The sequence below is a fragment of the Kryptolebias marmoratus genome, linkage group LG9 (genome assembly GCF_001649575.2).
Source record: "Kryptolebias marmoratus isolate JLee-2015 linkage group LG9, ASM164957v2, whole genome shotgun sequence".
Classification (NCBI taxonomy): Eukaryota; Metazoa; Chordata; class Actinopteri; order Cyprinodontiformes; family Rivulidae; genus Kryptolebias; species Kryptolebias marmoratus.
Genome location: NC_051438.1, coordinates 17,749,117 through 17,761,136, shown reverse-complemented (window position 1 = coordinate 17,761,136; position 12,020 = coordinate 17,749,117). Strand labels below are relative to the sequence as shown.

General features: G+C 36.6%; 1 protein-coding gene across 1 annotated transcript in view; it reads left to right on the top strand.

Moving 5' to 3' along the window:
- LOC108243080 (dedicator of cytokinesis protein 2) overlaps window positions 1-12,020 on the top strand; it is a 94,976-nt gene that overhangs the window by 70,156 nt on the left and 12,800 nt on the right. The window contains exons 27-34 of the mRNA XM_017428295.3: window positions 6,884-6,982; window positions 7,134-7,228; window positions 8,426-8,504; window positions 8,631-8,731; window positions 9,021-9,079; window positions 9,841-9,989; window positions 10,300-10,385; window positions 10,605-10,761. Coding sequence (XP_017283784.1) covers window positions 6,884-6,982; window positions 7,134-7,228; window positions 8,426-8,504; window positions 8,631-8,731; window positions 9,021-9,079; window positions 9,841-9,989; window positions 10,300-10,385; window positions 10,605-10,761 — 825 coding nt within the window. The remainder of the gene's footprint in view (window positions 1-6,883; window positions 6,983-7,133; window positions 7,229-8,425; window positions 8,505-8,630; window positions 8,732-9,020; window positions 9,080-9,840; window positions 9,990-10,299; window positions 10,386-10,604; window positions 10,762-12,020) is intronic.

The window sequence follows — 12,020 nt, the reverse complement described above, 5'->3', positions numbered from 1 at the left end:
CTCTATGTGGTCACCGTCCTCCTTCTTTGCTCCACTTCAGCCTCTTCACTCAACTCTGTCCTCTTCTTTTATCTTCGTTTCGCACATTCACCTAATCCTTTGTGTTTGGCTGTCCCTGCGACTCATCCAGTTTTGATTTTATTCTCTGTCTGAGCTCCTGTTCATTCAAGCTGAGCATGATGTTGCTTTCTTGCAACAAACTAGACAATTAGACAAATTGAAAAGACTGTAAAAGTAAACACCCCATTACATTAGGCTTTAATTACACTTAATGACAAATACTTTGTCTTCTCAGCATGACAAAAATGTCCTGATTGCGAATTAATCATTTGTCATGCATCAGTTGTCTCAAATATAAAAAGACAAAAATATGTTACTGTTTTTGGTGTCATATTAAAATTTTAGGCATGCTTGGGAAAAACAAACAATTTAATGATCTAACATTTTCTTTTGAAAAGTTCTTGTTTTATGCAACTTTAAGTTAATAAAATGAGTGAAATGTTTGTTTAAAATGTTGTTTAAAATACACTCTATGACCAAAAAAAATACATTAGAAGCAATGGTCCAGTTTGGATGTAATTTGGTACACACGTAGGCAAGTGATGGGTTTGTAAATTATTTGATTTGAAAGGAGCTGACATGTCTTGAACAGACACCAGAGGGCTTATGTGCTGGCATCATGAGTTTTATTGAGTAGTTGCTGGTGCGTCCAAGAGTCAGTCAAAACAGTGGGTGAGGGTCATCAGACATGGAAGATGCCTCATCAACCCATTAGACAGCATTATCATCACTTGACAGAGTTTGAAAGGGATTGCATGCAGGCCAAATGATTGTATTGTGCAATTACTTGTCATGTGGGGCATACAGATGCTACAACGGTCCAGTGTTGGAACCAATAGTTACATGAAGGCACCTATCTACTTTATGAAAGTTTTGGTCAAACCACACTAGATCGTCATTTTGTGCACCAAGCATTATAAAACCCGAATGCCATCTGGACAAAGGTATTCTTTACAACCATCTTCTGTCTTGACGACTGTCTTGACTGTCTCATATCCAAGTTGCTACAGTAGAGACAGCTGCATTAGGACTAGTGCCTGAACTGGGAGGCATGGACTGGTGAGGAGTGAGGTAGATGTTCAGAGATGAATTTAACTTCTGGATTACCATAGATGATCACCACATGTGCATATGGCTGCACTTAGAGAAGAGGACCAATACTGACTAATGCTGTAAAGCGTCAGAGTGTGACTCCTGGTGTCTTGTTGTGAGGAGTCATAGGGTATTACTTCAGGTCACCTACAGTACTGATTCAGGGACCCTGATTGCACAGCACTATGTCCTTAACATCCTGCATCTGCATGTCTTACCCCTCCTGAGTCAGCAGCCCAGTAGTCTGTCAGCAAGACAACACTCATCCATACATAGTCTATAGGCTGCCTGCATTATGTTGAGGTCTTAATGTGGTCAGGAGTGTCTTCACATCTTTCTTTTATTCTAACATTTGTGGGATTAGCTTGAACCTATTGCTGATAAGGATAATTAGAGTTTCATTAGAGTCAATTACAACAGTGGGCTGACATGTTGCCATGTTGCGGAAGAGTATGCAACTTAAAGACTTTGTTCTATGCCAGATTGCTTCTTGTGTCTGGGCCTAAGAGAACCCCAAACTCTTCTGACATGGGACCAGTAGTGTGCCGGTACTATTAACTCTGTCATCCATTTGATCTAACATTGTAATCATTGCAGTACAGTCAAACAATTTTTAACATATAGTTTTGTTTAATTTCTATCACTCTGGTTCCTTAACGTTTTTCTCAGGGAGTGCATTTAAGACAATCTGAGTAAGTTTTTTGTGTTACTGTTGACTGAGTATTTCTTTGATGCAGCATCCTTGTGAATGTCCCTTATGACCCCCTCCCCCATCTGAGAATAAGCAGACATATGCACCACCAACATAAAGTGCTTAACTCACCTTGTGCTGCATTTCAACTGACCTCCAGTGAGGTATGGAGAAAACAATGCTTATACTGTATACAGTATATGCATATAGAAACTGTGCTTGTTCACATACATAATACCCACGTGCTTAGCAGCATGCAAGGTTTGATGAAGCACAAGATAGCTTTGTTTTAGTAATGTTAAAGTGATTTGATTTTAGTGAGGTGGTTGAGAAGAAGCATGCCATTGTCAATGAAAGAAGAGAAGGCGATGGAGAACTCTGAGTGAGGTGAAGACGAAAGAAAACATCTTTAGACTACAAATATTTTATTGCATCTTTGTATTCTTCCTCTCCTGTCTTCCTTTCCCTTAAACTCCCCCTTTTGTTTCTTTCTCCTTGACCTGCCTTCTTTCCAATCCCTTTTCTACCCTATTAGTATTACCTGATTGTGTCTCTTTATACTTGACAAGTAAAAAGGAGGATAAGAGCACATTGATCTGTTTTCTTAACACACCTATATGTTCACAGACACACTAAATACGCAAAACACCAATTGCTCTCTACTTTTCATGCCTTAGACAAACACACAACCACATGGAGACACACAACAGCTCTAATTATGCTTGCTGACAATCCATCTCTGCCTTTAACTGTCCTCTAGTTTTTGCACCTCCTGCCTCTAGGTATTGGAAAACATGGGTTTTATGTGTTTTTGTGTGTTATAGAGTGGGGTCAAACACGAGCATGTGTTTGTGGAGGAGTGCTGCGGGCTTCCAGTGAGATTAGATGCTCTGTTATAAAAAAAAAGACAAAAAATCACAGTTGAGAGGCATGTAATGATTTCCCACCTGGAAGGATGCCACAGAAGAAGCAAGAGAGGAGAGAAAATAAGGGAATATTTTTGGGGAGGGCACAGGCAGTATATGAGCCTAAATGAAGTACTTGTTAAAGGCATGAATTGTGTTGAAGGAGATTTTTTAAAAGAGATTTGTGTTGTTTTGCGTTGGTTCATCTGTCACTCCTTAGAAAGCCAACTGTCTTAGGTATTTCCTGTTAAAACAGTGAAAAAATATGAGAAAATGCCAAAACAATTCATATGTAATAGCTGTATTACTTGTTTCACATTAAGTGCCAGGTTTGTCCATGTCACAAACACTTTTTTGGTTTAATTCAACAAATTAACCTTTACCCTTTAAAAATGTAAATTAGGGCTGTCACAGCTAATGCTTTAATGTTCTGTCTTAATTTAAAAGTAATGATGGGGTAATTATGTTTAATTGCATCAAAAGTTTGACTGTTTATCCTGTTGGGCATCTCAGGGGGATAACTGACTTCACACAGAGAATTTAAAGCTGTAACTTTAGAAAGAAGGGCATGTTTGATTATTGAAATGAATCTTTTGTGTGCTAAACAGGGTCTTTATTGGTACAACTTTACTCACAACAGAACAAAAGCCTACAAAATTGGAAAACTTTACCTTGTGTTGATGTGGTTGCTTTATTTAATTGCCTTATTAGGTTCCTTGTTATAGGTCCCACTTTAAAAAAAAGGAATATACCAAAACAACTGTAGCAAATTCTACATATTTCTGACAACAAATTACATGTAATAATTTTCAATTAAATTTTTTCATCATTTTTTTAATCAAATGCTTGTTAGGTAAAGAAGGGCACCTTGACATGTTTCTCCATCTTTTTGTTGAGCTGTATTTCCACTTCATTTAGTAGCAAAAATAACTAAAAATAAATGTTTCACAATTTATGTCAACTATAGCTAGAAATTACAGATTTGCTCTTTTATAACCCCAAAGCCTGATGATGTCGATCCCATTTAAATATTTATTCAAAGCAGGAGTTTAACAGATGGACAGCTTTCTACATTTATATGTGCTAAGGTCATCTGTTGAAGGTGCTGAATGCTGACTCCAGTTTAAACAAATATATTTGCATCACTGTGTGTGAATGCATTTAGTTTCTGCCATCCCAGCTATGGCAGAATTACCACACACTTTCAGCAAATGTTAGGTTTCAAAGTTGTTTTTATAGAAAATACTTTTAGTTTTTTTGTACATTCAAGATTTGCCATCACTAGTTTTTTGCAGAGCCATCATGAGTCCACAGTAGTCATTTATCGTCTTCCCTGGGAAACTATATTTTTGTAGAATTTAACACTTTTTTACTGTAGAATATATTGAGCATTTGAGCCTCTAAGGTATTCTACTGTAATAAGGCTGAAACTTTATTATTTGCTTTATTGTAAGGTGTTTTCCAAGCGGCTGTCATTTTGAAACAACTCAGAAATTATAGCTTTTAATATATTGAAAGCGAGAGTGCCAGAGTGTGAGAATGGACAAAGTAGGAAGGAAGTTTTGCCAGTAATCTCTTTACTGTTGTGTCAGGGCATTGCCTCAACATGCCCTGTTTTTCTGTTTGACATTTGGTTTTATTAATATCCACCCCATAAATGTGCTTTCCATATATTTTCAGGGTGTTAATGAAACACATTCTTTATGTGAGGACACAAACAGTTTGCCCCCTTTGAGCATTTAGATGGTGTTGAAGGAGCTTCAGACTGCAGGTCCTCAGAGAGCAGCAATTACAGTGAAGTAGGGCAATATATGACAGGTGACCTACACTTCATAATACAAACATGCACTGATACTCAAATGCTGTGATCATGAAAGCTTAAAAAAACCTAACTGTGGAGTAATTCTGGTAAGGGGCTGAGAGAGTGGGTGGCTTTGTAATCCTATTAATTCTCAGCAATTGCACACTAAAGAGGCAAAGATAGAGGAGAAAAGGCAGGGGGAGTTAATTGTGCTGCTCAGTCTTCTCTGTTGGTGTCTGCTACTTAGGGGTGGTAGACACATAAAATATATAATTACATAATTTAGTCTTCTACTATCATGTCAGGAGAACTGCCAGTGTTTGCCATACCAAGGTTCATATAACAGTTTATTGCTTTTATTGTAAGAAAATTTGACCTCTAATTAGTTCTTGATTAGATGTCAGCCTAAACTGATCTCCTGATACGTTTAATGTGGGAAAACAGGAGCGGGGAAAGAAGAAAGGAGTAATTAAAGTGGTGAGTGTGCTGATGGAAGATGGCTCTGCTCATGCACTGAACAAATAATGTACAGCGTTAAAAACAGAATACTCACGCCCAGTCAGATTTTTATTTTTGAGTCTTTGTGAGCAAATGAAAACAAGTTATTAGTATAGAGTTTGACCAATTAGGGTTCCATTTTGTAGAAATTGGCATTAGCTTAGATGTGGAAATTTTGACTATTTACTCTCTAAAAGTAACATTTTCTATCTAACCAATTAAAAACATACAGCTTCTAAAAAACTTTAAGGTTTTTCATGGTAGATATAAGTGTATTTTTATAAAGTTAGCATATTAATTAGAGCAGTTTTCATTGTGGTTTGTTGGCATAATGCTGACTGACCAGCTCTAGCTATGAAAGGCAACCCATCATGAGAAGTGTAATGACACAAAAACATAGTGTTAACACCCTGCTCTGCCACAGATGTGCCTGAGCTGTAATCCAATTAGCCAAAATAATCGGCTGACCAATCAGCCAGTCTTCCTCTATTTCAGTATCTGTTCATGTATTTTAATTAACATAGCAAAAGCCCCTGCATGTTTTCCTCCATTCAAATTCAGGCAAGCACAAACACCAGCCTTGCTTATTCTGATGAGGTGAGATGAAAGCTGTCATCACACTGGATGCCCATTCATCTTTCATCTTCAATTAGCCATCCATCATCTCTGATCTCAGTCACACTTTTCCCTTCTCTGCTGACAACTCTAAAAGATAATTTCACCCAAAACCCTGGCTCGCAGGAATAGCTGTACATCTGCTGTGTTTCCTGAAACAGATCCGTGAACTTTATGTAGATTTCAAGAGGGAAGCGAGACAGAGGAAAGGATCAGAAACCACTCTTGAGGAGGATGAAGAAAGGCAAACACAACACAAGAATATTGATGCAGTGCTCTTCACTTGTCGGACTCCTGTTAATGTCTTAAAGATTTCCCAACCCCTGACAGGCTTCACTGTTGTGAAGATTATGCCTCATTATTGACAGATAACAAACAAAATGGAAAATGAGAACGAAGTAACAAAAAGTTGTTACTCGATTAATAATGAACATTGTCAAATGAAAAATATATACTCTACAGTAAAAATTTTATTAAATCTAAATCTTTATAGCTTGTGGCTTGAAATGATTATTTTTTATTAAATATAAAGTCATACATTATATAAGAACAGGCTTCATTTTACTCCTTCACATGACTGATTTTCAAAGACCTTCTTCCTGCTTCTTGTTTGTAGTTTTTGTTTGGCCTCATGAGTAAAGTTATCTTACTTTTTATTTTAACTAAATAAATCAATTTGAATATTTAAAAAATATTTCTTGATATTTTTTGGACCTTTTACAATTTGCTGTCAACAGAATATCTGACAGCTCTAGTTTCTTTTCTTTCTTTGTGCTAACCATTCAGAGTCTGTATTTTTCACCTGACACAATGTAAACATTACTGAATATAATGTAATTTAGAAATTACATAGGCTGTCAGTCCTTCTGGCAGTGGTTTTTGTTTGTTTATAACAATTATGATAATTTGTGAACAACACTCTGGTACCGACTTGTTGGCACATGCAGCGTCTTTACAAATAGCATCAGAAATAACACATTTTCTTGCTGAGACTGCTGTCCTGTAGTCCGTGAAGCTTCTTGATGATTATTTTTTCTTTTATTTGAATAATGACATAAATTATAAAGTAAAGGAGTAAATCTAAAGATGTGTGTTCTGCTAACTTTGATAAGATGCACCAACATTTGTCTTAAGTCTTGGACTTTAGACGCATTGAAAACAATAAAAGTAATGTTGCATTTCTTTCTTCTTTTTTCCTTTCATTTGTCTTCACCTATTTAGTCAAGAGTTGTTGCCTGCATGACAGCTATTCTCAGTCAGATGGATGATCGTCATTACGCCATTTACATAGAAACCTTCACAGGAACCACTGATCTAGTGGTAAGTTCACACATGCCCACTGAACTCAAATAATTATGAGCTAATGGTTCATTACAAAAAGGAAAATATTTATACTCCTAAACTAAATTGCTGAAAGCTATACTAAAGTTTTTTTTCTGCCCATTTGTTTTTTTCTTGTTTTTGATCACAGGACTTCCTGATGGAGTCCTTTCTACTTTTTAAGGACCTGATTGGGAAACATGTATACCCGTCTGACTGGATGGCCATGATCATGGTGCAGAACAAGTACAGTACCAAATCCATGCTCTAACACAGGCACAAGACATTTTACAGAGAGAGTGGCAAGCTTAGATCTCCAGATTCCTTCTCCTACAGATAAATAGGCCAGAGCAGTCCCACTTTGGTCTGCTGCTGGACCCACGAGGCTCGGTGCTGCATCTTAAAAGACTGTCAACATCCACAGTGAATTGTTCTCTGGCACAAACCCATATGAGGATGAGTTAGAGAGAGTAAAGCTGGGATCAAGGCTGTAATGATGAAAACGGCTGATGGGACAAATGTGTCTGTGCGTGAGCTGATAGAGCAAAATCTATCAGTGATGGAAACTAGAGGGGAGGCTAAAGCTGTGTCAAAGGGAAAAGCCAGTAGAAGGAAGTGAAGACAGGTTGATAAGGAGTCTGCGGAGGAGGGGTTGTGAAAAAATGTGCAAATGTAAAGAGGGAGTCCTACTATAGAAATTGTTAGGAGGAGGAGAGGAATGACAGGGTTGTCATTTGACTCAGGATAATGATGACAGATCGTGTTTGTGCCGAAAGAGAACAGGAGCAGTTTCTCATCAAATTCAAAAATGCAAAGAGTAACGTCTCACTAATACACCTGCACTCTGTTGAGGTGTCATCATGCCATCATTTGAAAAGAAAATTAGATTATGAAGCAATGCAAAAAAGAAAAAAAAAAAAATCAGTTTGAAAGAATCTACTTGAGCGACTTTCAAAGCTAATTTTGTTTTGAATTCCCAAAGAAAAAAAGGTGGTTGTGATACATTACAATTTTTATGAACTCACATTTTTGTCTCAAGAAGTTATGTTTGTGTGTTACAGATTATTGTATAAACATTACATTATTAGTAAAAAGTAAACTACTCTGGTATAATATGTTCTTATTCAATTCTTATTTGCATATCGTGGTTATGTTTGAAAGCACTAATCGCTTTGCTTAACAACTATATTTTTATCAATGAATTTACCCAGAACATTTTTACTTATATTTTATGACAAAAAAAAAGATTTTTATAGGAAATATTAGTACTTTGATCTTTAAATGCAGAACAATTTTTGTAATTTCTTATTTTTTATGGTCTCAAAACCCTACTCATTTTTCAAAATTACTTTCAAATTTCAAAATAAGGAACATCTGCTACTTTTTTTTTTTGTTTGCAATACACATTATATGTATATAACATACTGTACGTCTGTCCATCAGAGTGTTCCTGAGAGCCATCAATACCTATGCTGACACAATGAACCAGAAGTTCCTCAGCAATGATGACTTTGAAGTTCAGGTAAGCGTAGGTTTTTATACATTATATCTTCATTAGAAGCAATATTGATAAGAAGTGTTATTTTGTTTGTCTACTCCTAACTCTTTTTCATAAGCGTCTAAATCCTCTCTTGCTACTTCTTTCTAGCTGTGGAATAACTATTTCCACTTGGCAGTGGCGTTTATTACTCAAGAGTCTCTGCAGCTTCAGCATTTCTCTCCAACCAAGAGGAACAAGATTCTGGTCAAGTGAGAATACAAGCATTTAATTTCCCTTTTTTTTTTTTTTTACCACATCTCTTCTTTCCGCAGTAATGGTGCTACCTATTAAAACACTGTGTTACCAGTAGATTTGCAATCAATTTAGTTTGAGGCAGAGTCGTGCAGCATCGTCTTTCCTAAGGGGTTGTTCGGTTTCTGAATGTGAAAATAACAGTATTGATTAAATAATTGGTTTTAAACTAAGGGTCTAACTTTTCTCTCCTTCTTTGTTTCTGTGTATTTTTCCTCTCAAACTCTTTATCACACTTTATTTCAGATATGGAGATATGCGAAGGCTCATTGGCTTTGCTATACGTGACATCTGGTACAAACTAGGTGAGAAAGTCTAGTTCATGGTGCAAAGAATGCATGGGTTGGTTGATGTCTTTACTTTATAACACAACTAGATGTCTGCGGATTTCCTAATATCACATCTTAGAAAAGACTGAATAAACATATTGTCACGTACAGCAGATGATTTTCAATATGACATTTAATTCTGGAAATAAGATGTACAGCTGTCAGAGAAAGCAGAAATTCAGGAATAGACTGCAAATACTGTAAAAAGTGGAGTTAAAGGGTGTTAAAGCAGAAAAAGGCAATTTTCTTTCAGGGAGTCACCTGAAGGAAAGTGGAAGGTGGTGAACCATTAGAGACCATACAAAGCATTTGGGGTTTTTCTCCATTTCTTTAGTGATTTCTTTACCCTTTAAAGTTACAAAGTCAAAGTTAAAATGAGTTTAGTGTTTCTCACAGAAAGCACTCCTCCTGAACTCTTTCAAAAAGGTTGTTTGTAGTCCTGGCCGTTGTCCATTCACTTTTCTACATCACTGTGAAAGATATTTGCCTACAGGCAAGTTTGGCACACCTCAAACAGAGAATGAGCATCTGCTTTGCACTCTGCCTATTGTGACCAATTAGAGCAGACAAGACCTTTCAAGAGGGAGGCCTTAAAGAGGCAGGAGCTCTATCTGTGGATTTTAGGCTCAGAGTGGCAATAGGCGCTGTAGCACTGATTTTAACAGCAATACATTTAAACTTCTAGTTAATTAGAAAAAAACGTGGGTTCTTTACATATATAAATTTGTGTCTTGCAGGAAGTCACAAGATCTGTTTTATCCCTGGCATGGTGGGTCCTATCCTGGAAATGACCTTAATTCCTGAGGAGGAGTTGAGAAGAGCCACTATTCCTATCTTCTTTGACATGATCAACTGTGAACATACACAGTTTGGAAACTTCCAAAAGGTACATGTGTGCAGTACACATACAAAAATGTGAAAATGATAAGATTGTCAAACACTTAAGATGACAAATTTCTATACCTTTATTACATATCTCTGAATAAATGCATGCAATAAAATCTGCACACAAAGATACACTGGCACACACCCATTGTCCTCCACTGATTTCCAGCTATGCTGCACATAAAAGTAAAGGAGGCACCCTAATTACTCTTGCATAATTGATTACTTTTTCTACTGCTTTTGGTTCCCTATCTCCGCTTTATCTACCCTTTTTCTTTTCTCTCTTTTTCTTTGTTTCTCCGGATTTACAGTTTGAGAATGAGATCATTCTGAAGTTGGACCATGAGGTGGAAGGTGGAGGAGGAGATGAACGATACATGCAGCTGTTAGAAACCATGTAGGTCTGAGTATTAGAGTCAGAACATGACACAAATCACCCAGATATGATCCTCTTATGTACTCACCTTTGCTGCTTTCTTAGAATATAAATCTTAGCATGGCTAATGCCTAAAACTGTGACTTTAAACCCTTTTACCTGGTTTTTCAGTGATATGTTAACACAAAAAACTTCCAGCAATAATAAACAAATGATTAAGGTTTGAATGCTTGTTTGTAGCTTGCTGGATTGTGCTGCAGAGAAACCCACACTGAAGCCGCAGGTGCAGCACTTTGTCTCCTTGGTTAAGGGTCTCCTTATTCGTCTCCTTGACTACCGCACAGTGATGAGCGATGACAGCCGCAACAACCGCATGAGCTGCACTGTCAATCTTCTGGTAAGTAAAAAACCACAGTAAAACCTGAATTTTGTTTTCAGAGTTGCCTTTGCCTTGCTTAAAAAAAACAACAACATGTGGGCATCATAAGTATGCCACCTCCCAAAGGTAAAATGTGCTGGAGTGGGCTTCCTAAGGGGCAGTACCCAGTAGACTAGTTATTAAGTACTAGAACTTCATCATGTTGGCATAGTTAAAACACATTAGTGTGTTTGCTCTATGTAGTGATGACATCAGTATCAAAGGAAACAGAATAGAGATTTAGAGATATTTACTCTGTTGTGTTTCTTGTTCTATGGTCTTTCTGATTTATTTTAACATTCATTCAATGCCTGATTTAAAGTCGGTTTTCCGTCTCAGGTTTCTGACTGTTTACACTAGGTTACATCAGCTTCTGTCCATTTTAAATCTTTTCTTGATGTGTTCTCTAAGTAAGACTATATATATATATATATATATATATATATATATATATATATATGGTGTTTTCAGTGATAGTGGTGGATCCCAATTACATATCATATTGTAATTTTCTCCAGAAGATTAAATCACTACTCTAGTCTTTATCTTCTTTTTCTTATTCAGGTCTAATTATTACTTTATTATCAATCTAAGGTGTAAATATTTAAGATTAGTTATTTATGAGTCTATGTTTCTGTGTTTGTACCTTGTATTGCACCTTAGCCTTTTTAGAAGAAGGCTGCTGGTGAATGGCAGAGATGTTTATCTTGTAGCTTGTGGCAGCTGCCCATTAGCTATTCTATTTAATTTATTTGGTCAGCTGAAAAAATCCTTTCTCCAGGCTAGCAGACACTAGTACACTCTTGTATTTACACTCCCCTAGGCTAACACACACATTCTCTTACATATGGTATTTGTCAAGCCTCCTGATGCAGATAAACTCTCAAAGGAACACAAATATACTTCTACATGTTGAAACATAAAAATCCTTCTGGCTAAAATAACCTCTGCTAACTTACAGATTTTTAGTGCAACTTTGTGCTATTGGCTCTTTACTAAAAAATATACAAGTTGCAGGTATGTAGTTGCAATAAAACAGAAAAAGAGGGATTACTTATAGGATGAAATTGATGATGCTTTGCCAGAACTTTACTGCATCTATCTTCATTTGTTATTTTTTCATCTTCTCTTTAATTTTGTCTTCAACAAGTAAAATGCAGCACTATCAAGTTGTCACCAGGTGAATGACTTAATCATTGGAAAATATTCCACTTTCTTGCCTTCAAAAGTTCCTGAGT